Source organism: Agelaius tricolor, unplaced genomic scaffold (assembly GCF_023055355.1).
Source record: "Agelaius tricolor isolate 1412-34295 unplaced genomic scaffold, bAgeTri1.0.p SCAF_4, whole genome shotgun sequence".
In the NCBI taxonomy this organism is placed as follows: domain Eukaryota; kingdom Metazoa; phylum Chordata; class Aves; order Passeriformes; family Icteridae; genus Agelaius; species Agelaius tricolor.
In genome coordinates, this window is record NW_027269264.1 from 55,477,479 (window position 1) to 55,504,622 (window position 27,144).

Consider the following 27,144-nt stretch of genomic DNA (forward strand, 5'->3'; position numbering starts at 1 on the left):
TGGTAAGTCACAGATTTAGACCTCCTAAATGACACAGAGCTTAGCTGTCAGACACCAACACCAGCTGCCTTGTCCTCAGCACCAAGTGGTCTTCACACATGCCTAAAATCAAGAGGAAACTCTCTAGTCCCCTGTGTCACCTGCATGATCAATTTGCACACATTTACCTCATCTCCCAGAGCTGGTGGCCCACTCCCAGGCAGGTGGTAAGTGACAGCTACATGACAAACGTGCACATCTCAATCCTTTTGCCTAGGAATGGCCATTGCAAGTTCAGTTTTCCTACATTGAACCCCAAAGGATACCTACATCACTTACAGCACTGGAGGTTAGTGCTGGGCACCAGAACTGGCACTGAGTCACACCTGGGTTTTCTATCATTCCCACCTTTCTACAACAGTCCTATACAGGGGGAATCTCAGTCCTCAGGCAACCAGGAAGGTTTTCCTAGGGCACACAGCTGCAGGGAGGCATTCCTGCATCCACCTCTCCAGCAGCTGGCTGCACCTGGGATCCAGAGATCCCGTCACATGGCACTGGAAGCTTTCCCTGCTCTCCATCCCAGAGCAGCAGGCTCTGCCAGGGGCCTCACTCCCATCAGCAGGCTGTGATCCTGTTACTGATTAACCAGCTCTGATAATCGAACAATGCTCCACTCCAAGATATCCATCACTGACCTGCCAGCCACTGGCTTCTTTGTGTGTCGCTCCAACCTGTCAAGCAGCTCATTAAGGCACCAGAATCAGACAGAGCAGTCCTGAATCTGGCTCCTTTGTACGGGTGGTGACAGCACAGGGGGGAGTGGCTCCGTGCTGACAGAGAGCAGTCGAGATCAGGTATTAGGAAGAGATTGCTCCCTGTGAGGGTGGGGAGGCTCTGGCACAGTCCCTGCCTGTGGCTGCCCCATCCCTGGAAGTGTTCCAGGCTGGGCTGGGCAGGGATTGCAGCAACCTGGGATAGTGGAAGGTGTCCCTGCTCAAGGCAGGGGGTGGAATGAGATGGGCTTTAAAGTCTCTTCCAACCCAAAACATTCTGGGATTCTGTAACCAACCCAAATCCTCATTTCCCGTTCCCAGGAACTCACCCAGAATTTCCTATTTCCCTCCCCTACTCCCAGTTTCCAGAATTCCACGTTTTCCATTCCCAGGAAGTCACCCGGAATTCCACATTTCCCATTCCCATTCCCAGTTAAATCCTCATTTCTCCCTCTCCATTCCCAGTAACTCCTTCAGACTCCCGTGTTTCTCACTCCCATTCCCAGTAACATCCTCTTGTTTCCCACTCCCATTCCCAATAACTCACCCGGAATTCCTCATTTCCCATCTCCTCACCCTGGAATGGGAAAAGCTCGGTTGGCCAGAGCATGCTGCTAATTTGGACAAGGCTGTGGGTTCATTCCCTCTATGGGCCTTTTACTTCAGAGCTGGACTCGATGATTCTTGTGGGTCCCCTCCAACTCAGAATATTCTGGGAATCCGTGATTCCCTGGAGGGAATAAATACCTTACAGCACAACCCAGGAGTGAGCCCTGCCTGCCCCATGTGCTGCACACCTTTGAGGGAGAGCTGAAGAGATGTTGCTTGAAATAATTTGAAGCCAGGCCTGGACATCTCTGAAATGTGAGAGGTGTGAAGATCAAAACTCAGTCTGAACAGACTCCCTGTGAGGCTCTGCCATCCAAATCACCCAATGCATTTCCCTTCTTTGGACATGCAAGGATTCATTTCACCAGTCAGAAAGCAAAGGCAGCCCGAGGAGAAATTAATGGTAAAGGGAAAATATGTTAACTGCACTAGAGTGAGGCAGCTTCCCCTGCAAAATTTCATGTTCTGCTGGGTGCAAAGGCGTAGGATGGCAGTGTCTGGCTCACTCACAGGGGCTGCTGCCTGTTTGATCAGAGGAAGGCTAGCTCTTGCAGCAATGCTAAGCTGACAGCTTATATCAGATGCCCTCCTCTGAGGGGAGAAAAAAATCCAGTCTGCTGTTAAAAACACCTCCATCGAAAGAGATGCACCCCAGGAATGAGTGCAGAGACAATAACACCCCTCCAGCTCGTGTGCATGCCGAGGCTGCTTCCACAGGGCTGGGGGAAGCAAAGTCACAAAGCTCGATGGGTTCTGCTTTAACAATAAACCATTCTCTCCAGCACGCAGCTCAATTTGCAAGGTTGCTTCTCTCAGCCATCACTGTGAAAGAGTCCTAAAGAGAATTCTACAATGGATTAAATTAGCCTATAAGGTCCCTTAAGTTCACCATCTTCTTCTCTACCCTTTCTCCTGCATTACCATTCAAGACTTCCCTCTCCAGCCTCTTCTCACTTGCAGCACTTTCACAGCCCTATAAACCTCTCAAATATGCAACACTTCTGATATTTCAGATTCCTCCAGTGAGATGGGGAGGATAGGTTAAAAAAAAAAAAAAAAAAAAAAGGAGAAGAAAGAAAAAGAAAGAAAAATACCCCTTGAATTTCTCAAATAATATATAAAAGCAATTAAACATTGGAAGGTCACCCGGTCTTCCACTGCATTTCATTAACAGAACAGTGCTTCTGAAAGGTACCCAGAAACAGGAAAACTTGATAGGCTGCCGAACACAAAATGCTGTGTTGCACATTCCCAGGTCAGAATTTTGATAGGGAAGGATGCTAAGTTGCATTGGATAAGGAAGATAATGCTGAGGATGAACTTGAGGTCAAGCTCAGGTATACTGAGAGTCCATTTCAAAATCTTCTTTTATTTTAAGTGGTAGAGAAGGAGAAAGGACAAAGTTAAAGGAGAATTAATTTGTTTTAAAAAAAGGAAAAAGTAAAAATAAAATAATTTTAAAAACTAAACAAAAAAAACCTTAAAAAATCCAGCAGGAAAGAGGACATTTGGATAGATTGTTGGCAAGAGACCCAGGACAGAGCAAGAGGAAAGGTGGAGAATTCAAAGGGGAACTTTCTTAACATTCACTTGGAGCTCACTAAGTGGGAGGAGAAACAAATCAGTAATATCAGGACAGGAGCCATGCTAGCCTATATAAGCTGGTGGGACATTTTCTTTTTCCCTACTTTCCTTCTGGCCTAACCAGCAAACCTACAGCTCCTCCCAAGCTCGTCTGAGAGGTAAGAGCACTCTGTTCTTTCCTTTTAATGCACCCTGTTACTGACTTACCTGGGTCTTTCCTCTCCCTCAAAACACCTGGCAAGCAGCATTTGAGCAGCCCTGCTGAAGGAGAGCAGCTGAGGCTCAGGAGGAGCACAAGAATACGAGTTATCAAGCAGTTTCTAGCAGGGTGAGGATTTATTAGTACTGCATAGCCAGGTGGCTGAGCCTTGGAGGAAATAGAGAAAAGAAATAAATTTTTAAAAGAAATAACCAGAACTCTTTAGCATTTCCTTTTACTGCCTTTCCATTCTGCCAAATGAAAATGCCCACATAGTAATAATACACAGCTGATGAGAGAGTGTCTCTGTATTTCTCTGTCCCTGAGAGAGAGGTCTCTGAAAACTGAATTGCATGTGAGCTTAATGAATATTTGAATCTGAGGTGTAAGCTTTCTTTTGATCTAATACTTTGAAATATACCTTCTATGGGAGAACCTGAGCTATTTTCTTCCAGTGAGGGTCAAGTGCATTATAACCTGTTTCAAGGATTGTGCTTGTGCTTGCGTGTGTTCCTATGCCTAACACAATATTAATCCAGCTTTACTACACCCCTGGTAACATCACACGGGCTCTGCTGGAATTAGAGCTGCAGAGAGTCTGGCCCTTTCCTCCTATTGTGCTTGGATGCAGGAATTCCTCTAAAAACAGGCTGCTCACAGAGCTTGGCTGCCCGCAGACTTCACAGCAACAATTCAGAGAATGCAAGATACAATGGCTGTGATTGTGCGGTAGCAGGTCCTTGCACAAACAAACACCTCACCATAAATTAAACCCTCAGAGAAACCTGGATTTTGGCAGGGAGAGAGGAAAATTCCAGAAAGAAGAGAAAGTGCTAGATAGCTTTGCTGCATTTCCACAGGTAAAAGCCCCGTGTCCAAGCTTGGAAGCACCCATTGCCTGGAATATTAATCAGCCAAACTAAAAACTCTGTCCCTCTCCCTGCTGCAAGCACAACACCGCTCTTAGCATGCACAACACAAAACCAACCTGTGGCCAGGCTTGTCTCGTCCTCAGCAGGTGGATAAAGGAGTGTTTGCAGGGCCAGGTGCTGCAGGAGGGCAGCCCCAGCTTTGGAAGGCATGACTGGGATGCCGTGGGTACGGCCTGACAGGGAGGAAGTGCACACCAGTGGAAGGAAAATTGATTTAGGGAGACACGGGGTTGCATAACGTCAGCACTTTGCTACAGGACATTTATTAACTCTGAAAGGATGATTAAAAAGCACGGTAGATTAACATCTCGGCCCTGTGATGATTTCATCTTCACAAAAGAGAAACATCTTCTATGTTTTCTGCTTTGTTTCATGGGAAGCTCTCACTTCCCATGAAAATGGGTTTCAGTAGTTTCTCTGCACTTACAGCACACTACAAACCACTTGCACTTGCAGCACTGAGATGAAAAGTGTGTTCAGACTGGCTCTGCCTGGGTTCTGCTGCTGCTCCTGTATCTCACCAGTCACATACCAGTACTGGGAGTTTGCACTGCAGGGCTGGAACACCTCTCAAGAGTTTATGTGAGACGAGGCAGTGTGCTCCAAGCTGCCTGAGAACAGAACTTAGTCTTTAATTTTTTTTTTTTTCCCTGGACTAATAGAAATCAAGAATAAAAAAATTACCAAACCTACCTCCCTGCAGAAGCCAAGCAGTCTGTTCCAGCAGAACACTCCTTTTGCAATTACCTCCATTTCCTTGCTTTGCGCACTAAGAAAAAATAACGCTTTCAGTGAAAACCATGTGTTTGCATAACTTCAGCTGCAGGTCTTCAAAAGACCTGCTGCAGACCAGCACACATGAAATCCCCATCAGAACATGTACACTTTGGTCTGCATTATTATTCAGATATCACTGTGTTAAAATTCTCTGAGCATATCCACAGTTCTGAGATAAGACACCTTCTGTATTCTCTCCTTTCCTAAATACCTGCTAACACCTACTCCCTGGAGCAACACAATGTGTTAACAAATCATTAATCTATGCATATATATGGTAGGTACTGCTTTATAAAATCGCTAAAAATGCCTAAAAAAGTTTATGCTGGTGCCAGTTTCCAAGTGTTTCACTACCTCTTTATGCTCCTATTGGAAAACTCAGTAGAATAGTGCAAATCCTTCATACTTTGTGTTTCTGAATAGACGGGACAAGCCTCAGGGCTGTGGTGACAACAAAACTCACTCAGATAGGATGCAGCCCCGACACAGTGCCTGGGATGGGATTCAGGGAAGTCATGAAACCAGTGGGGCTGGATCTGGGTCTTCACTGTGTCATGAGGACCCCATCCCAAACCAAAGGTTTTCTTGGCCTACACCCACTTCCCACCTGGCTGCTCTGCAGGTGAGGAGGCTGCTCAATAATGGTTTCATTCTCTCTTAGCATAAAAAATCACAGAATGGTTGGGGTTGGAAGGGGTTTTAAAGCTCATCTAGTCCCCCTCCCTGCCATGGGCAGGGACACCTTCCACTATCCCGGTTTGCTCCAAGACCTGTCTATCCTGGTCTTGAACACTTCCAGGGATCCAGAGGCAACCACAGCTTCTCTGGGCAATCTCTGACAGGGAATCTGACATGGAACAATTTCTTCCTGATGTTTAATCGAACCCTGCCCTCTCTCAGTTTGAAGCCACTGCCCCTTGTCCTGTCACTCACCACAAGCTCTACTGAACAGATGAAATTCCTGTGGTCCCTCTAGAGAAAGACAATGCCAAGCTCAAATGGGAGTGCCTGAGGGGTTGGAATAGGTGAGCCTTAAAGGTCCCTTCCAGCACAAAGTATTCCATGATTCTGTGACATAATGAACACGGGTTGAGCAGCCCTGCAGGACAGAAGGTAACCAGGATCACCCTGCAGCCCCTGTGACTCTGAATGCTCTGGGACTCGCTGGGCATTCACTGGGTGTGAAGTTGGAAACAGGTTAGTGCAAGTGACTCACCAGGTCACCTGGTCTGATTGCCGTGCCAGCTGCACTGAGCTGGCTTCATTTCTGCCCCCGGAAAGGGCAGAGGAGCACTGCCAGCTCACTCTTGCCTATTGCCTGACTATTGCCAGCAATACGTCCATTTTTTGGTGAATTCAGGCCCTCAGCCTCTTCCATTTTTTTATCTCCACTGTACAAGTGGAGTGGACAGTGACTGCAACACTTCACATGCACATTGCATCCCATTCTGCAGACCCCTGAGTGCAAACAGCTCCTCACTCAGCGTGCAAGGGAACACCCAGGGTCTCAGAGCACTGCTCTGCACTGCAGCAGCACTTCATTTTACAGGTTAGCAACAGGGAAAGCCCAAGCTGATAAAGAGGGAGATCCTTTGAAAAGAAAGGATCTTTCACTTTCAGGAAAGGATCTGCACTTTCACCAAATGGAGAGAGTTTATCTTGGCTGGAAATTCTGATTTAACTGAAAGTATATTCCATTCACTTATTCCAGAACAAAGTATGAAAAAAGCGATAGTTAATGAATTAACATAATAAGTTATAACAGACCCAAAAAAAAGCCTTCCTGTATCAGGACACCATTCCTAGCACCACTCTTTCCTCCTCTTCTTTTCTTTCTTAGCCTTTTTATTCCAGGTCCTTACCTTCATGTCCTACACAAAGCCAAACTCAATACTCTTCTGTATTTACTGGTCCTGTAATCAGCATCTCATCTAGAACCTATCCTTTTATTAGCTGAGCTCTTCCAGAAGGCAGAAAATGCCCATTTTTTCATTTGTGCAAATATTTATTCCTTCCTGAAATGTCACCGCCATCCCTCTTGTACCACAAGAACAAGAAAATGGCCAGGATTAACCAATGGTGCATTGACCAGGCTTTCCCCTACACAGACTCAGAGCTGCTTAACCACACTGGAGGGTCTGGCAGTGCAATGCCCAGGGGTGAAGCACCTTAAGTACTCAGCACCTGTGTTTCTGAGCTATGGGTTCTCTCCCCACACGTTTACAAGGCCTTTAATAAAGTTTTGAGAGAGTCAAGAACTAACACAAGACCGATGTGTCTGTATCATCCTATTTAGACTATCAGCTCCTAATATAAATTCATTACTTCTTGCACAAGCTGGCACTCACCAGTGAGACCTGAAGCACCACTGGTTCTGTATTCACACAGCAACACACTTTGGTGTTTGCTTGATAATCACCAAGAATTAGTTCAGGAAACAGGCTATGCTCCAGGCACAGGGATTTTTATTTATTTGGTGACTTCATATTTAGAATTGGCTCTTGGACAAACAATGAATTGGCTATAGGCACTGATTTTTAATGTTAGGTGTAAGCCTCTGATCCATGTGCCTGAATAATGCTGTCTAGGCTGTATGAGGTGCCAAAGGTTATTCCAGCAACCCCTTATGCAAAGGGTGTATGTCCCAAAGGGGACCCCATCTCCTGCATCCCAAACACTTTATTTAGGCCTAAACACCTTTGCTGGGCCTGTAACAGTCCCCTACCCTATTTAAACTTTTTATAGCACTAGGTAAATTTAATGAGTGTATTTTCATTCGTCTCCGAGGGTTTCTTACTACAGCTTCCAACATGCAGTCCCCAAAACTGTCTCAGCAGAGAATAAAGCAACATGGCTAAGGCAGAATGGAAAGCAAGAACGGTGAATTCTGGCATCAAACTCTTGAGTCAATGCTGGGTACTTCTAAAGTTTGGTCAGCTTAAAGTGCAGTTCAAATGAGAAAAAGGAATGTATGAATGCAAGTGAGTTATGGAATAAGGCACCATGGACAACCCCAGGCTAAGCCTGTGCTCACAAGAAGGGTGAACTGATCCCAATAGATGATTATAAAACTGAATTTAGGTGCCTATTATTGATGGCTGATGGATGAATTCAAACTGGAAGTATGGGTTAAGCAGCAGAGAAGCTTAATAAATGAGACATATTCTTATAACTGCATGGAAGTCTGGGAGGACAGGGAATGTGAAGAGGGAATGTGCTCATGGACACAAAAGAATCAGGTGCTCAGAGTAAGGATTTTCCTCTTTCTGGTTCCAAAGTACCATGTGGTGAGCAGTAATGTGGCAAGGAGAATAAGCAGGGATCAGAAAGAGACATTGTAATGAACTCTTGTTTTTTCTTTTCCCTTGAATTTTACCAAAGGTTCAGAACATCAACATGGAAAACTGTGTTGATGTCAAGATAGAAACCATGGGGGAAAGAATGCCAGTGAAGCAGAATCCACTGAGCACTGGTGGGAAGAGTTTCTGCAGAGCTGTGGGTTACCTCACTGGAGACATGAAGGATTTTGGAACCTGGCTGAAAGGTAAACCTACTTCATCATGACTAATGACAGCGGATTCCAAAAAAAAAAAAAGTATATCAAAGGAGTAATAACTAACTTCTTAGTGATGTGATTCAAGTTAGAGTAGTAGAGAAATTACCTCTACCCTGATTTATGTCCGTTTTGTAGGGGAAAAAATCAGCTTTGTGCAGAGATCCACATAGTGCTTAAATCTTGGGGATGTCTGAGATGACATTTACCTCCCAGCATGCCATGTACAAAGTGAATTTAGTCCCACAGAATATAGCCCTGGATGGTTATTCTGTACTCTGCCATTCTTCTTAACACTCCATGTCCTTTCAGTTGAGCAGTTTCTGTCAAGCCTAATGCCACTGTGAAGTTAAATTACACACAGGTAGGTGTGTTTGGTCCCTGTGATAAATCAGCAGTGGGATACACACACGATTTGCCATCTGAGCCACAGACATCATAAATTAGCTGGTTCATATGAATCTGGTCCAGGGTACTTTATAACACAGGGTTCTGGCAACCTCACTGCTCATCTCAGTTTTCCAGCTGTAAGCCTTCACTGTGGACCATAATAAATCCCTGTCAGGTTTTACAGTCTTGTTGATTCATTGCTTCAGCCGTGGTGCCAAGTCCCACTGCCAAAACTTTTCCTGAGTTTCAAAAATACATCCCAAATCAGTACCATCTGCAGACTTTAGGGGGCTTGTTTTATTGCTGGATTTGATCTTTTCCAGACAAACCCCTCGTGATCCAGCTCCTTGACTGGGTGCTGCGTGGGATATCCCAGGTGATGTTTGTCAACAACCCCCTCACTGGGCTGGTCATTCTGACTGGGCTCCTGATGCAGAACCCATGGTGGACACTCACAGGATGCGTGGGAACACTTGTCTCAACTTTAACAGCACTTATTCTGGGTCAGGACAGGTAAGTCCATGCTTTTCCCCCTCAGGTGGCCACTTCAGTGCTGATTTATGTGTTAGATGTTTGATGTGGATGAGGAGCCTGAATTTAGTGGGAGGGGTCCCTGCCCATGGCATAGGGTTGGAACAAGGTGGTCTCTAAGGTTCTTTCCAACCCAAACCTTCTATGATTGTGTGATCCAGCCTTGACTGGGCATGTATCTGGTCTGCTAGGGCCAGAGAGATCTCCCAGCAGCTGCACCTGGTGCAGGGGGACAGTGGACAAACCTGCAGAAGCTGGGGGGGGTAGATGCTGAGCCAGGTGTGAAAAATCGAATTTCAGTGGATGAGTTCCAGCAGGACATCCCCAAACAGAGCCACAGCTGGGTGGGGAGGGAGGGCTGATGTCAGCAAAGCATCCTCAGGGGAGAGGGCTTCAGGACAGCTGTTCCCTCCCCACAGATCAGCCATAGCAGCAGGCCTGTACGGATACAACGGGGTCCTGGTGGGATTGCTGATGGCTGTCTTCTCTGCTGATGAAGACTACAACTGGTGGCTCCTCCTGCCTGTGGCACTGGTGTCCATGACCTGGTAAGACAGATGGTTCCTCTGCTCCTCCTTCCAGCCCCAGAGTCCCCACACATGAGTCTGAGCTGCTGCATTTCTATGCAGCCAGCAGTGGAAAGGCAACACAACACATATGTAGTGTTAAATCTGTGCTGTTATTTACACTTTTAAACTCAGATGTAATCCAGAAACAAATAAAAATACACACATAATCACAAATAATCCCAGTGGGGAAAACAAAAATCAGTGGCTGATCATGTGTAATTCAATGTTCTGAACATGAGTCATATTGCTGTGATGCATCAATTCATTTCTGTTTCAAGAGGAACATTATTTTCACTATTTCCTACCATCATCAACCACAAGTGTTTCATCTATTTAAGTCACCATATAAAAATGTCATGAAAATTTACTTCTCCAAGCACAGAAGCTGTTCAGTGGTCCCAAGACATGATGGTTGACACTAATCAAAACAAACAACTACTAATATTTTACTCGTATATATGACACTATAATCCACTAGGTATTTGGCCAGCAAAAAATTTTGAAGCCTGGTCTTTGACCCCAAAATGTCTAGCTGCAGATTGCTAAAACCACACCTGTAATTTGTCTGCCTGAATTTCATGTGGTGTTACAGTCACTTTGATGTCAGCTTTTATTGCTGATGCACAAGCTTGAGCAAGGGCACACAGCCTCATTCACAGTTCACTCAGACCCAGCATGGGTACCATAGTCTCAGTCCACTTCAGGTGCTAAAAAATAAAAGATAAACTCTGAGATTGAGCTGGGGAATAACTCCATTAAAGCACTGGATCCTGTCTCCTTCACGTTTGGCAAATTCACCATACATACTAACATAACACGACAGGAATCTGTACATTGATAATTGCCTTTGGAGGGGTAGCAAATTTATGGAGTGACCCTTTCTGTCTCTGATTTGATCAGAAAGATTGAAGAAATTAAACAGATAGAAGGAGGAGAAGGGTTTTTTTGGTTTGGTTTGGGTTTTTTTTTGTTTGTTTTAAATAGACCAAATTTTCTGCATCTAGGTTTACAGTTTGCCCCTCTGACAAGCTTCATTTTGCTCTTCTTTCAGCCCTATTTTCACCAGTGCTTTAAGTGCAGTTTTCTCTAAGTGGGACCTGCCTGTTCTCACCCTGCCTTTCAACTTGGCCTTGACCCTCTACCTGGCTGCTTCAGGACCACACAACCTCTTCTTCCCCACGACTGTGATTCGTCCTGCAATGGGAACACCGAACATCACCTGGGCAGATGCTGAAATCACCATGGTAGGATGTCTTAAGCGTCACAGTCCCCTTCATTTACAGTTAAAAACACTACAGAAATGTATTCTCTTCCTTTATAAATTCCTATGGAATGGGTTGGATGGGGCCTTAAATGACCATTCAGTGCCACCCCTGCCATGTGCAGGGACACTTCCACTGTCCCAGGCTGCTCCAAGCCCTGTCCAGCCTGGCCTTGGGCACTGCCAGGGATCCAGGGGCAGCCCCAGCTGCTCTGGGCACCCTGGGCCAGGGCCTGCCCACCCTCCCAGCCAGCAATTCCTAATTGCCAAGAGCCCAAAATCTGTGCCTGCCCTCTGGCACTGGGAGCCATTGCCTGGCTGCTGTCCCTGCAGGCCTTGTCCCCAGTCCCTGGGCAGCTCTGCTGGAGACCCTGGAGGCCCTGGCAGGGGCTCTGAGGTGTCCCTGGAGCTTCTCTTGTGCAGCTCAACAGCCCCAGCTGTGCCAGGCTGGCTCCAGAGCAGAGGGGCTCCAGCCCTGGCAGCAGCTCCGTGGCCTCCTCTGCACTGGCTCCAGTGGGTCCACCTCCTTTTTTGCTGCTTTATGGCCTGGCAGTACAAAATTTGATTTATAAGAGAACTATTTTCCAAAATATAATACTTTTTCTACTCTAGGAATTTACATTTTGGACAGCTTGAAAAGGAGAATCTTTTCATGTGCAGTTGGATCCAATTGTATAGATTATAATCTTCAAATACTCTCTTGAATCTAATTACCCATTTCTATTTCTATGCATATACTGATCATCTCCCCATAGCTAAGGTTGTGCTGAGAATTCCAGTTAGTTCACTGGGTAATTTTAATTTTTCAGATACAGGCTGTTTATAAAATTGCATCTTTCTGATTAGACATGAGCAAGCAGATATAACTGTGTTGGAATGGTTAAAAACTTGGGCACAGGTGCACATTCACACATTTTTAATTTATATTCAAGTGGGACCTTTCCAAAGGAACATTTTATTCTCCTGGATTACACCATAAACAATACAGATACCAGAGTAACTATTTTCTCCTAAGGCTCAGCTGACTATTTTAAGGGTTTCCTAGGGAGTGATTAAGAAAAGGAAGTTAATTGACACTAAACAGAAACCCACAAGTGACATTTCTCAAAGAACATTTACCATGGCACATAGTTTTATGGCGACTGTATACAAAAAGTGCCTCAAAACCATCTCTAAGCTGTGACCAAGCTGGGCTCTGTCCCACCAGCCCAGCAACTCTTGCTCATACTCCTAGTGGATCCCAACCATCCCCTAAGCTCACTCTCATGGTCCCTATGGATATGCAAAAATCAGCACATGCAAAGAGGATGATTAAACCCTTTCACAAAATCTTTACCTTTTATCTTAGAGCAAAAACCTGGCAGAGGAGCTCAGGGCGAGGGAGCAAGCTATGACTCATTTTCATTGAAGGGAAACCCTGTGGAAATGCCCTGCTGTCTCCTGAGACCTGTCCAAATATTCCAATTAAAAAGAAAGACTGTATCCAATAAATGCCAAATGTAAGCCTGGCCAAGAAAAATAGGTTTAAAAAAAAATTACAAAGCTGATAACAAATTGTCTTGTTTGGTTTGTTAATTTCTACAGCTCCTGCAATCCATCCCAGTCGGCGTGGGCCAGGTTTATGGTTGTGACAACCCCTGGACTGGGGGAATTTTCCTGATTGGTTTATTTATCTCCTCTCCACTCCTTTGTGTCCACACAGTGATCGGCTCAGCAGCGGGGATACTGGCAGGTAATGGTTTTATCCAGATTTGTATAAAAGCATGGAGAGTAAAACAGGAACTACAATAAGTGGAGCAATTAAAGTCACAAGTGTTTAACCCAGTGGAGAATGGCTAATTGGAAACAAAATGTGCTCAAACTTCTGCTTTAAGAATTCTTTTGATTCACTTCCCCATTCTCTTACCTTGTTTTATGAGGGTGGAAACCTTCAGAAGAAAAAAGTGTCTGTTGTGCTGAGATTAATTTTTACCACAAAGTACTTAATTTCTGGGTGTATCCTGGTGGGTTTAGGGGCAGATCAATGAAAGTCATAGCCATCAGCCTGAACGTGCAGGCCTCAGGGATTCATTTAAGGTTCACATGTAGGCTCATCCACTCATGTGTGTTCTGCTGAAATTAAATCACCAAAGCCAGCTCAGCAGCAACAGGAAAATTCTGCCATGATTCCCTTTTAGACCCTAGCAACAGGATTACAAACAGCCCCATGTACAAGTGCTGGCCAGAGCCTTTGAAAATCTGGATTCTTGCCACTTCTCCACCGCTTTCATCCCTTTGGCCAAGGAATGACACATTTCTCTGGCTTTATTTTCCAGGGCTAAGCTTAGCAACACCGTTTAACCAAATCTACTTGGGGCTGTGGGGCTACAACAGCGCCCTGTCCTGCGCTGCCATCGGGGGCATGTTCCTGGCTCTCACCTGGCAGGCACACCTCCTGGCCATGGCCTGTGGTAGGTACCCAGCAGGTTTTCACCTCCCCTTGAAGTGAGACAGGATGAGAAGAGACCTCTCCTCACAGCAGAGGGGGGCTGGAGCCAGATGGGCACCCCAGGCAGGCAGATGGATGTAGGCGAGGCTGACGAGTGGTGGGGCTGCGTGTTGGAGCCACGGCTTTCATGCACTCTGTGCTTTCATTTTTGGCCAAGAGCTGTGTTTAAAGAGCTGTGATCGGTGGGCACGTGTTAACTGAGGTCTTTGAAATCAAATCAGCTTTGTTTTGAGTCATTAGTTGTGTTTGTTCGCTCGTTGCTGGATGAATCACGGGTGGTTTTTTTCCAGCCATAGATACCGGCTCAAATTCCTTCTTTGAAGAAGGACATGCTAATCTTTGAGAAGAGTGGGGCTCTGCTCTAGTTAGACAGTACACACTCCCCATTCTCTTGAAATGGGTCAAAGGCATGAGCTGGGCAACACAGCAGGGTTGAAGAATTATTTATAAGGCAATTCCATATGAAATTTCAATATCAGAGTGAGCTGGGAGTGAAACTATTGCTCATTCAGTGCTCATATAAGAGAGATTTAGCTCTGAATGTCATTGACCCACCTTCAAGCCCTGGAGGCAGGACAGATGAGAGTGGGTTATTTTCCTATGTAACCCCATCCATCAAGCTACATACTTTCCACGTCAGCGCAATTTTCAAAAGCCCATTATGGCATTGCACATTTTTCATCAGTCCAGTGTTGTTTGTTTGTTTGTTTGTTTGTTTGTTTGTTTTGACCCTCCCATATGCTCCAGGTTGGAGGGGACACAGGGAGGGATTTAGCAGGGTTGTGCCCAGACAGGATCATAATCATTGGTTGAGCTCCCCAAGGCAGAAGGAGAGATGTTTGTCATTGCTGTTGTACTCCATGAGCAGCTGAACTCACCAGGAACTGCCTTTCTCCTCCACAGCACTCTTCAGTGCCTACCTGGGAGCAGCAGTGACCCACATGTTGTCTGTGGTAAGTAGTGTATCAGCTAAGGGCTGATTTCCCTGGCTCGTCAGACAAAACACCAAGATGTGGAGAAAAACTCAGCCAAAGGCAGAAATGGTCTGGGAGAGGGGTTACTATCTGCCCAGGGGGGTTGGTGTGATTCCCACTGGAAAAGGTGACTTGGAATTATCACTTGCCACTTTCCATCCTCAGAGTTTGCACGAACTTCCACAGCTCAGCTCCAGACACTTGTGAGATCACAGAATCACGGAATGGTTTGGGTTGGAAGGCACCTTAAAACTCATCAAGTTCCAACCCCTATGCCATGGGCAGGGACACCTTCCACTGTCCCAGAGTGCTCCAAGCCCCATCTGTCCTTGAACACTTCCAGGAATGGGGCAGCCACAGCTTCTCTGGGCACCCTGTGCCAGGGCCTCACCACTCTCACAGGGAAGAATTCCTTCCTCATACCCAATCTAACCTTGCCCTCTGTCAGTGGAAAGCCGTTCCCCCTTATCCTGTCTAGGCCCTTCCCCAAAGTGCCTCTCCAGCTCTCCTGGACCTGCTTTAGGCGCTGGCAGGCTGCTAGAATATCTCCCCTCTTTCAGGTATTTACTTCATGCCAGAAGCAATTGGAAAAAGGGCCCTGCACATGTTAAAGAAACATTAAATTTGGCTTAACTTCTTTTCTCAGTTGCCAAAAGTCAGTAGGTACCACAGCCCAGGGAAGAGCTGAATGTTTCTGGTATCTGCTCTCCTCTCTCATTGTCACCTTCTCCTACCTCATGCACCCGAGAAACCTTCCCCATGGCAGATGAGGCAGCCCTCTCACCAGAGCTGGTAGATGTTTCAGGCTGATGCACAATGTCAAGACATCATAAAGAAACCCAGCCTCTCGAAGGAAAGACTCAAAGCAAAACCGAGTCTAGACTTCCTCCAGAAACCTTGTTCCAAGGTGTCTGGCTGTGGGTGTTAGTCTAATAAAAGAAAGACACGAAGCAAATGGGTGTTTTGTTGTTTTTCTTTGCAGTTTGGGGTGCCATCTGGAACCTGGCCCTTTTGCTTGTCTGCCCTGACCTTCCTGCTAATGACCTCAAACCACTCTGGGATCTGCAGGCTGCCACTCTCCAAAGTCACCTACCCAGAAGCCAACAGAGCTTATTACCTGATGATGAAGAAACATGAGAAGTCTTGCTGTGAGGCATAGAGACCCAAGAAGAGAGAAACTCATCTTATTTCAAGGCAAGAGCACGAGGTATTTGCCCAACAGAATGTGATTTGTCTGCTACAATGTCCAGCACCACTTCTGCGTGGAGAAACTTTTCCCACCACATCTATTTGTTCTAATCAGGAGATTTCTATTAGGTAGGACTGGGCTGTGCTGGAATGACCATTTCCCAGTATCAACCTGTTATGATTTCAAAGCACACATGTCTGAAAAGATACTTGAATTATAAGCAATGGGAAAATTACTTACAAGCTGAAAAGAAAAATCTTTCTGTGAAATTGAAGACACCGAAATCAAATGTAAAGAAATAAAGAGCATCTTTCAGCATATGAGGGGACTTCAAATTAATGGCTAAATATCTTATGACAGCAATAGGAGGCATGCTAGAGAGTTTCATTGTAGCAGAGAAATGAAATAAAGAGCACTCCTTGCCAAGTAGAAAATAGGTTGTGAAGAATTCTACCTGGAGAACCTCTCAAACCCCATGGAGGGAGATGTTCATTAGCAATCAACAAACATAAGATAGGCATGATTTTTGTGATTTTTGTGTTAATCTCATGATTTCTTCTAATACTTGAACTTGGTGATGGGTTAGCAAAGTAGGGGGCAGCAAGAAACTCATTGCTGTCCCTTTCCTATGCAATAAAAGGGCTCTGTTCAGTCAGTGCACAAATAGATCTCATTTGAGCTGAACTTCTGAATTCCTCTCCCTACACTGTCCCACTCAGCCCAGAAATATCAAACAGCAAAATGTGGCACTGTCCCAGCCTGCTGCTGAAGCTCAGGAGGCTCATGGGGACCTTGTGGCTCTGCAGAGCTCCCTGACAGGAGGGGACAGCCAGGGACAGCTCCAAGGGAACGGGGACAGGAGGAAAGGGGATGGCCTCAAGTTGTGCCAGGGGAGGTTTAAATTGGATTGGATTATTTGGGATAATATTGGATTGGATTATTTGGGATGAATTGGATTGGGTTATTGGGGATAATATCTTTGTAGAAACAGTTATCAAGCCTAGGAAGAGGCTGTTTGGGGCAGCAGTGGTGTCCCCATCCTGGGAGGGTTTTAAGGTCTTGTGGGGGTGGCACTTGGGGACAGGGTCAGGGGTGGCCTTGGCAGGAGCTCTGTGGTTCTGTGAAGATGCTGCTCTGCCTTCCTCTCTGCCCCACAGTGGGAAGGGGACATTTGAGGTCAGTCCAGCAGAGCTCTGCAGGGCACCAGCCAGGTGCCACCCGTGCTCAGGCTCCCAGGGTGTGCAGGGAGGGAAGAGGGGAGCTGTCCTTGCACCCAGCAGTGTGGGTCACCTGAACAGGCATCAACCTTTCTGCCTGGCTCACTGACATACTCTGTCTCCTGTTGAAGCTCATATCTTCACCAAAAATATTCCATGTGCTCAGGTCCTTCAGCTGACAGGAGCCTGCATGCATTAGTGTCACACCAGGAAAAGCAAACCAAAACCTGTTCTCCTTGTAGCAAATGAAATATAATCTAGCATGATTTCTGAGTTTGGGAGGGGGAAAAAAAAAACCAAACCATGTATTTTTGCAAACATCACAAAGGCCTGAGTGTAAAATATTTGTGATGAACAGTTGGCAGTGTCTTCTGGTGAAGTTCTAGGATTTCAGATGTTCAACAGTATTTCTGTATGATTGACGCTCACTTGTAAAATGTAGCATTTCCATGATTTACTTAATAAATATCTACATAATGTTCTGCAGAGTTAATTTCTAAAACAAACATTCATACTTTTTTGAATTTGCTTTAAGTTCCTCTCTCTCTATTATCATTAAGCTCTTCCAAAGATAGGTTACTTCTTAAACAAGTAGTGTAGAAGACAATGGAAAATAAAATTTTTAAATCAGTGTGTGTGGGATACATAGGAGATTTTTAAATTCTGCTCTTTGTGCTTATCACAGAATCACAAAATCACAAAACTGTTTGGGTTAAAGGGTCTTTGTTCCATCCCCTATGCCAAGGGAAGGGACCTTCCACTATCTCAGGTTGCTCAGGCCCCATCCAGTCTGGCCTTGGACACTTCCAGGGATCCAGGGGCAGCCACAGCTGCTCTGGGAAATTGATGCCAGGGCCTGCCCACCCTCACAGCTAAGAATTCCTTCCCAATATCCCACCTATCCCATCCCTACCCTCTGGCAGTGTAAACCCATTCCCCCTGTCCTGCTACCCAAGACAGCCAAAATCCTCCTCCAGCTCTCCTGGAGCCAGTTCAGGCACTCAAAGGAGCTCTAAGTCCTCCTCAGAGCCTTTTTCAGGATGAACAGCCCCAGCTCTCTCAGTCCTTTGGCATTTTGCAGTCCTTTGGCATCAAACCTCCTTAAACCTGCAAGTGCAAAGCCTGGTTCTGTACAGGAGGCACAATCAGCCCAAGGGACAGCACTGGGTCAACAGAGCTACAGAAACCTCCTCTAGAGCAGGCAGGGATTCATTCCTAGGGGAGATGCTGACCAGGCCCCAGACTGGGGCCAGATGAGGTCAGGTTTTTCCAGAATATTCCTGGAGCAGGCACAGAGGGCCATGGAGATGCTCTGGGGCTTGGAGCTCCTCTGCTTTGGAGCCAGGCTGGAAGAGCTGGAGGTGCTCACCTGGAGAAGAGAAGGCTCTGGGGAGATCTTTTGTGGCCTCTCAGCACTTGAAGATCTCTTTAAGAAAAATGTGGACAAACTTTCTATCAGGGCTTGCGACGATGGGAAGAGGGTTGATGGTTTTAAAGTAAAAGAGGATTGATTCTGACCAGATAAAAAGAAGGAATTTTTCGTGGGTAGGGCGGTGAGGAACTGGCCCACTGTCCAGAGGTATGGTAGATGCCCCATCCATGGAAAAAGTCAAGGTCCAGTTGGGCAGGTCTCTGAGCCACTTGGTGCAGTGGAAGATGTCCCTGCCCATTGCAGGGGGCTGGGCTGATGAAATTCAGGTGTCCAACACAACCCAAACCATTCCCTGCTTCTGTGATTTATCAAATTGTAGTGTAAAAGGGTATTTTAATGCCTGAACTGAGATCTCCCCACCCTGGACCACGAGTGCCCCAGAGAGGCAAACCAACAGAGGCTGCTTTCACCCTTCTGTCAAAATATGCACTTGAGCAAGAGAACACAGTTTATGTCCAGTGTAAATCAGCAGATTTCCTCTGACTGGTGCTATTCCAGCCTGCTGTTGCTGAGCAACAGGGACATTTTGGCACTACCATAAAGAAATCATACACACAGAACCGAAAAACAACAAAAGATGAAGGCTATGTCCCAGCCATTTAGAAAGATTTTGCACATCATTCAGAATTAATTCTACATTTTACACTATCCAGCAAATTTATTCTTCCCATCACCTCTCAGGAAATAACAGCTATTTGGAAATTTGACATGTAAGTCAGTCAGAACATGCATATTATATTATGCTTTTTCCCATTATCGTTCAAAACACTGTCTTTGCTAACAGGACTAATTTATCTTATTAGTGAAACTGGGTTTTTTGGCTGTTTGGGGTTTTTTGTGGTTTTTTGGGGGGTTTTTGTTTGGTTGGTTTTTGTCTTTACATCAAATAAATACTATTCAGATCACCCCTCTTTTCCAAGCATTCTTTTTTCAGTGTTGTTTCTGATACACAGGTGATGCCAGACGCATAAGAAACACACTAGGCAGAAATTTTGGGGTATTTTCCTGGACTACCTCCCTCCCAGTGCCAGCAAAGAGATGCCAATGCGTTTACAGTTCTGAAAAGAAATACATATATAAATAAAATAAGTAAATGCTATTGAAAGTAATTCTTGGGGGAGAAATCAATAAAAACAATTTTTTTTAAAAAACCACAAAAACTAAAATAAATAAATAAGTAATGTTTATATAAATAAATAATCTATAAATAAATAAAACCCTATAAATAAATAAATTTTAAAATAAATAAATAAATAAATAAATAAAGTTTTAAAAAACCCTGACTACTGGGAAACATCTGCTGGGAGTCACATTTTATCCAAAAGTCTGACTCAAATGAACTGCCTGACTGCCACTTCCTAAGCTGCTCTCATTGATGATGTCTGATGTGCATAAATCTCCCCCAAGACTACCAGTTTGATGTCAAGTGCTCAACTCCAGGGAAATGCAACAATGCAATGTCCTTTATCTGATCCTCCAGGACTGCTGCAGGTTCTGTTTGGTTTTACTGGGCTGCACACGAAATATAAACAGTATGAAGAATGCTGGTGTTGATAATTATCTAATCTTTTGAATCTTGACACTAAGTGAGAAGGGGTTGACAGAGAATTTGGCCATAGCTGGGCATAATTCACCTGCTAAGAAAGATGCTACCCATGAGGAAGCAGGACTGTGCATTGAAAAGATTATTCTTGATTATTGCTTGATTGTTTTCCTCTCCCTCATTCACTGCACGACAGGTGAATTGTTAGGCACAAATTAACACCTCTCTGAAGTTTCTCTTTGTCTTGCCATGGAAAACTGCCTTCAGGTAGTAAGGCAGTCTTGTAAGGTATTTTGTCACCAGCAGCTGAGCTTTTTCCAGATTTGGAATGAGATGAGGAAACTGAACAACTCTCAAAGCAAATACACCTCCATGACATAGGGCCCTCACTCTCCATGTTCTCAGAGGCACAGACAGACCATGGCAATTAGTTTCACATGTATTGAAACAGAAACTGTTTAAACAGGAGTTGGAGGCCTTAATATTTCAGGGATGTGGGTCAGAAGGATCATTTTAGGACCCCAAAGGTGCTTTACTTGCAAAGGGGCTGTGAAGGTTAAATTACTTACCTTGAGGCTGAGGCCCCCTGACTTGCTATACACTCCAGTGCATAGCAGAATCATAGAATAGAATCACAGAATGGTTAAGGTTGAAAAATATCATCAAGTTCCCCCCAGCACTGCCAAGGCCACCACTGGCCCATGTCTCCAAATTCCACATCCACACAGCTTTTAAATCCCTCCAGAGACAGGGGCTCCACCATTGCAGGACCACCCAGGGCTGGACAACCCTTTCAGTGAAGAACTTTTTCCTTAATATTCAACCTAAACATCCCCTGGTACATCTTGAGGCTGTTTCCTCAAAGCAAAATTAAAAAAAAAAACTCATAATCTTCACCATTTAGGTTGGAATATACCTCTAAGATCACTGCCATGAGGATTTCCCACAACAAATTCAAACTCTTAGAAGGGAGCAACAAAATCAATCCTATGAACAAACAGAAGCACCTTTGAGGGAAAATACAGACCAGTTGCACTTGGAACACTGGAGCAATTGCTTTTATTTTTAGGACCAGTGATGTCATTAACAGTAATTTTTTGAGTAAAATAAAACTACATATGTGCAGTTGCAAAAATGGAAGTTCAAACGCAAACAGTTTTTTAGAAAGTGTATTTTTTTTCCTTTTACTGCTAATGAAAATATATAGATTAGAAGAAAATGGATAGAAGCTATGGTCTTAGGAAACTGACTAACTACAAATCCCTTCATTTTAGATTAAACATTCTTGGATTGGTCATCAGTTTAATCGGATAAGGCTGGGATCAGTGGGAGGTTAAGGATCAGATTTGCTAACGAGAACACTTAGAGAAATAATTCTTGGAAAAGCGTGCCCCTGGAATGGTGCACTGGGAAGGAAAAGAAAGAATTTTTTCAAGTGGAATTTTCCAGCAAACAGTCCTGGTGCCTCAGTCACAAAGCAGCTACAAAATTCATTGCACGGTGTAGTTTTGGTGGGATAGAGTGTGACACTGTAGGAAAGTGCAAGTCCATAGGAGGCCACGGAGCTGCTGCCAGGGCTGGAGCCCCTCTGCTCTGGAGCCAGCCTGGCACAGCTGGGGCTGCTCAGCTGCACAAGAGAAGGCTCCAGGGACACCTCAGAGCCCCTGCCAGGGCCTCCAGGGGCTCCAGCAGAGCTGCCCAGGGACTGGGGACAAGGCCTGCAGGGACAGCAGCCAGGCAATGGCTCCCACTGCCAGAGGGCAGGCACAGATTTTGGGCTCTTGGCAATTAGGAATTGCTGGCTGGGAGGGTGGGCAGGCCCTGGCCCAGGGTGCCCAGAGCAGCTGGGGCTGCCCCAGCCTGAGGATCCAGGATGGTCTCTCCCATTGGATTCACCCCAGCATAACCCAACACTTCACTTATCTCCACCTCACCCTTATCTAAACTGTGTGGGTGACTCAGCCCTGCCCACACACAAAATACCTTAAAACACAAACTCTCCCTCCCCAGAGAGAGAAATACTGCTCAACAGCAGGCATCCTGTGGTGGTGGCTCAGCAACCAGAGGCAGCTGTGTGCAGCTTTTCTGCCAGGCACCATGAGCAGTGAGCAACCTTCCTACACAAACTAAACAGCTTTGTCCATGGAACAAACAAATCCCCTGAGGAACACTGAATTTCTGTTCTTTGCCCCAAGATACACCTCCTGGTTTTGGCTGTCCCATCGTGAATGGCTCTTTGAGCTCTTTGAGCCATCACTCCCTTCTCCATTTCCCCAGTCCTGTTTGCTCACAGTGCACTGGTGGTGGTGCACAGGGTCACCAACCCCTCTGGGAAAGAATTCTGACTTCTCCACACCTCTAAACATCACAAATCCACTAATCCTTGGATAATAATTCTTTATCCACAGCACCTCCAGTTTCTACCAGAGCTCAATTCAGTGTCTCCTTGCACCCCTGTTCCTTCACTGTCCATCTGCAGTCATCCATGAGCAGGACCCTCACTGGAGCTCACCCCAGCCCAGCTGCCCTCAACAGCTTCATGGAAAGTACATACCACCCATTTCTCTCCTGAAAAAAAGACCCCAAAGACACAGAATTCCATTTCTATGGGACGGAGAATAATAAATATGTATTGTATAAATTATTATTGTTGTTGTTGTTGTTGCTGTTGTTGTTGTTGTTGTTATTTTTGTTGTTGTTGTTGTTGTTATATTGTATAAATATGTATAATAATATAATAAACATATAACCTGACAAAAGGCTCCACGTCTCCAGCAACTTACTCCATCCAGGTGCAGGATCAACACCGAAGATCTGGGAAATCAACAAAACCATCACTGAGGCATTCAGAAAGGGCAGATTATGTGCAATTTGACCACCTTTCAATCTCATGACAGAGACGACACTTTTAGATTACATTTAACTAAAAAAAAAAAAACAAAAAAAAATCACTGGAAAATACAAAAAAAATTAACTGGAAAATACAAAAACAAAAAACAGATTCAAGAAAGAAAGGATGTACACAGCAGTGCAACAAAAGACCAAAACACAATGAGGTTTTAAATAAGAGAGCACAAGATTACAAACATGAGTGATACAGCTTTGGGATTAATTTGCCATGATATAGTTTTTTATTTTACTAAGACAAAGGTGATTGCTTATTCAAGGCAGAGAGAGGAGATAGAAAAGTTTTGAAAGGGCAAATTCCTCTAAAAAACAAAATGCAAGATGTTTGACATGGCCTCAAATTGTGCCAGGGGAGGTTTAGCCTGGATATTGTGAAATTTTTCTTCACAGAAAAGATGGTCAGACACTGGAAGAGGCTGCTCAGGAATGGTGGTGGAATCTGCATCCCTGGAAGTGTTCAAAAGGCATGTGGCACCTGGGGACATGGCTGAGTGCTGAATTCAGTGCTAATTCAGGTTAAGGGCTGAACTCCATGATCTCAGAGTTCTTTTCCAACCTTAATGAGCCTATGATTTTATGTTGTGAGCTGCAAGTCCTGCTGGGGAATAAGAAAAGGAGATGTGTGCTTATCCCTGAGGGGTTTGCAGATGTGCTGAGAGGCAGTGAAGGGGTGTCACAGAAATTAGTGACATCTAATGTCCTGCTCCAGACACAGGGTGAGTGAGACTGGGACATCCAGGCTTCACCCACTGAATATCAAAGGCTTTTTTCATTATCACAGAAGAGTTCATTTATTTTTTCATATTTTGCCTTCAATGGAAATTCCAGAAGAATATTTTCCCCCCTGACTCGTGCCTGCTGAAAGCAGAACTTGTCCCTCATCCTCAGCAAAAGAGGAATTGCACACAAGGGATGCAATCTGCACAGCTCCAGCCTAAACTCTGCTGAGACTTTGTGGGATGATCCTTCACAGCAAATCAAACCATCCATCAGGTCCTTCCCAGTGCTGGAAATCTCAGCTGTAAGCACATCACTGCCTCCCAGGGTGGGAATTCTGCAGGGAACCCACCAGGCTTGCACACTCCATCCAGGCAAAACCAGTGCCACCCTTCAAGCTGGAGCACGTGGCAGGCCAGGGGATTTGGGAGCCCAAACAGCTGAGGAGGAATGTCCACAGGAATACAATGCCTCTCCCAGAGGAGCCTGCTAGCTTGTGTGCTGCAGGTTTAGGTAATAAATCTAAGGAGGCAACAGAAGCCCCATTTGTGATGTGACTGATAATCACACCAGCAATTTTTGCACATTCCTTTGTTCAATTTTCCTTCCAAAGAATGATGGCTGTTTGTAAGACTTGCAGAAGTACGTGATTTCAGATGAAGCTGTGAGAAAGCAAGAGAAGGAAAGCACCCAAACAGCCTGGCTTGGACACGAGGGGCTGCTCCTCATGTACACAATAACCAGATTTTCCACTGGTCACAGGAGGGCTAACCACAAACCAGGGCTGGAGAAGACAGCTGCCTACAGGCATGTTACAAGACTTAAGTTCTCCTGGGAACTTATCCAAAAGCATTCAGAAGATAACTCGGAATTGTTTATACACTCAGAGAAAAGGGGCAAAACCCTGACTATTCAAAATAACTGAACCTGACAGACAAATGAGTGATTGTACCTCAGAGGATGTGCATGTCTGCTCTTCCTCTCATTGCTAAATCATGGGCTAATCTTTCCACAGTGTGAATATCAACAAAACAATGCTCTTTGTCTACAAGAAATTGGCTCTGTTTCATCAACATGGGCTAAATCAGAAATTCTCTCTATGACAATACTGGCCCAGGGTGCCCAGAGCAGCTGTGGCTGCCCCTGGATCCCTGAGAGTGCCCAAGGCCAGGTTGGACAGGGCTTGGAGCAGCCTGGGATAGTGGAAGGTGTCCCTGCCAATGGCAGGGGGTGAAATGGAATGAGCTTTAAAGGTTCTTTCTAACTCACAGTATTTTATGATGCTATGACCTGCATTCCACTCCTTCCAAGCCTGCCTGTGGATGGCCTTATTCACCCCAACAGAAAGAGAAACCTCCTTTCCACCTTACATGCTGGGAACTACAACATGGGCAATCCAGGGCCACGTGTTTTTAACCCTTTGCATGCTTAAGGACATGCTACAAACACAGCAGAGTGAATTTCAAACACCCCAAGGTCAGCCCAGCCCTGTGGATTGTGGAAAGCCCAGGAAGAGCTTGCCTCCAGGGCCTGCAGAGCCTCTCAGTTAGCTGCCCCAGGTCTCTGAGGATGTCACATGAGAAGCAGAGCTTTGTGAGAGCAAAGCCTGCCTGCCCTGGCTGCCAAGAAGTGCCATTAATGCTCTCTCCATCCATCACGTCCACTCCCAACCAGCACAGTCCCTTCACCACCTGCTCTGCCTGATCCCAGCTTCAGTCCCCCAGTGTTTTATCTGCCCTGCAGCCTGACCAAATGCCATTGTGCTGATGCCCTGGCTCCATCCCATCCCTCTGTGCTTTAAGGCAGCCTCTCCACAAAGGTCACAATCCATAAAGGGGGCTCAGGGCTGGAGAGAAGAGGAATGACTGTATGGAAATGGCAGGCAGCAATCTCTGCTGGGACAGCACTCAGGGAATGGCTGGAGCTGTGCCAGGGGAGGTTTTAGTTTGGATATCAGGCAAAGGCTCTTCCCCAGAGGGTGTTGGCATTAACCAGGCTCCCCAAGGAATGAGCACAGCTCCAAGGCTCCCAGAGCTCCAGGAGTGCTTGGACACTGCTCTCATTGTGGGTGGGATTGTTGGGGTGTCTGTGCAGGGCTGCGAGCTCCATCATCCTGTGGTCCCTCCCAGCACAGGATATTCCATGAAATATCCTCATGCAAGGGTTCCTCCTGCCCTCAGCTCCGTGGCTCTGCTCTCCTCTGACACTGCAGCATCACCTCTGCCCAGCCCCAGGCTGCCCCTCTCCTCCATCGCCCCTTCCCACCACAATTCCTCAGCTTCCCTCACCCTGCCAGCCCTGTGTCAAGCATCTTCCCTCCTCTGGGGAAGCTTCCCTTTCCAATCCTGCCTGGACAGGAACGCTGGGCTCCCAGCAAGGCCCTGCCAGCAGCAGCAACGTGCACACGGGGCTGTGGGCAGGGAGCACCGAGGAATGTAAATTATCGATTGTGTGCTCCAACCCGCATGAGGGAGAGTGATATGAACAATGCACTCCCCATAGCACCTCTCCTCCACCTTATCAGCCCCTGATCTTAATCCCAGGAGTCAATGCCACCATCAATCACTGTTAATGAGAGCGAGCTCCCCTAGGCAGGGGCCTTATCTCACTGCATCTCCAGAGCCACATGAGGTTATGTCACTCTTGCAATTAAGTAAAGGTTACGCTGGCCTGAAAGGGTTAGCACCGGCTTTTTTGGGAACACTTCGGTGCTGTCAGAGATCAGAGGAAGCAAAAGTAAAAAAGGAAATTTGTCTTCAAACTGAAAGAGAGTAGGTTTAGGTTAGATATTGGGGAAAAATTCTTCCCTGTGAGGGTGGTGAGGTACTGACTGACACAGGGTGCCCAGAGCAGCTGCAGCTGCCTCATCCCTGGAAGTGTCCAAGGCCAGGCTGGACAGGGCTTGGAACAACCTGGGATAGAGGAAGGTGTCCCTGTCCATGGCAGGGAGGTTGAAAATAGGTGATCTTTAGGGCCCCTTCAAACTCAACCCATTCTATGATTCTACACATTCCTTTACATGCTACAATTCACATATTACTTCCATTTTTGGTACTTTCTGATCCAGCAGACCAACAGCACAGAAACAGCAGGTTTTGGACACTTACACATATTTTGCCACCTATTGCCACTAAATGTTCCATTCTCTACCAGAAATGTTTTCTGTGGAGGTTAAGGTAAAGAGCAAACACACGGGCAGTAGCCCTGACTCTGTGATTCTGCATTTCTGTGATTTTGATTTAGTAAGTCCTCTGTAAGCGCTGCTGCCTGCATCAGTCAGAAAACCACACCTACTGAGAAAACCAAACTCTAAGAACAGACCCAGTGAAAGTTAAACTGCAGGAAAAGCCCACCACCAAACTGCTTTCTGGGGAACCCCTGTCACAGGGCAAAAATCACTCCTGCTCTTGTCTCTGCCAGAGGCAGATCCCTCCCTCAGGGCAAGGGAAGTTGCTGCCTTCATGTCTCTCATATAATTCCTGTCCCAGCTAGAAAGGAGCTGATCTTGCACTGAGAG

The 27,144-nt window shown here is 45.8% G+C and overlaps 1 protein-coding gene across 1 annotated transcript; it reads left to right on the forward strand.

Annotated features, from left to right (window-relative positions):
• Nucleotides 1-2,759: 2,759 nt before the first annotated feature.
• On the forward strand, nt 2,760-17,659 carry LOC139589381 (urea transporter 2-like). Its single transcript, XM_071425797.1, has 9 exons — nt 2,760-3,106; nt 8,238-8,400; nt 9,123-9,312; nt 9,750-9,878; nt 10,951-11,143; nt 12,745-12,892; nt 13,476-13,610; nt 14,552-14,601; nt 15,605-17,659. The coding sequence occupies exons 2-9, from the start codon at nt 8,253-8,255 to the stop codon at nt 15,779-15,781; spliced, it is 1,170 nt and encodes a 389-aa protein (XP_071281898.1). The 5' UTR covers nt 2,760-3,106; nt 8,238-8,252; the 3' UTR covers nt 15,782-17,659.
• The last annotated feature ends 9,485 nt before the right edge of the window (nt 17,660-27,144 follow it).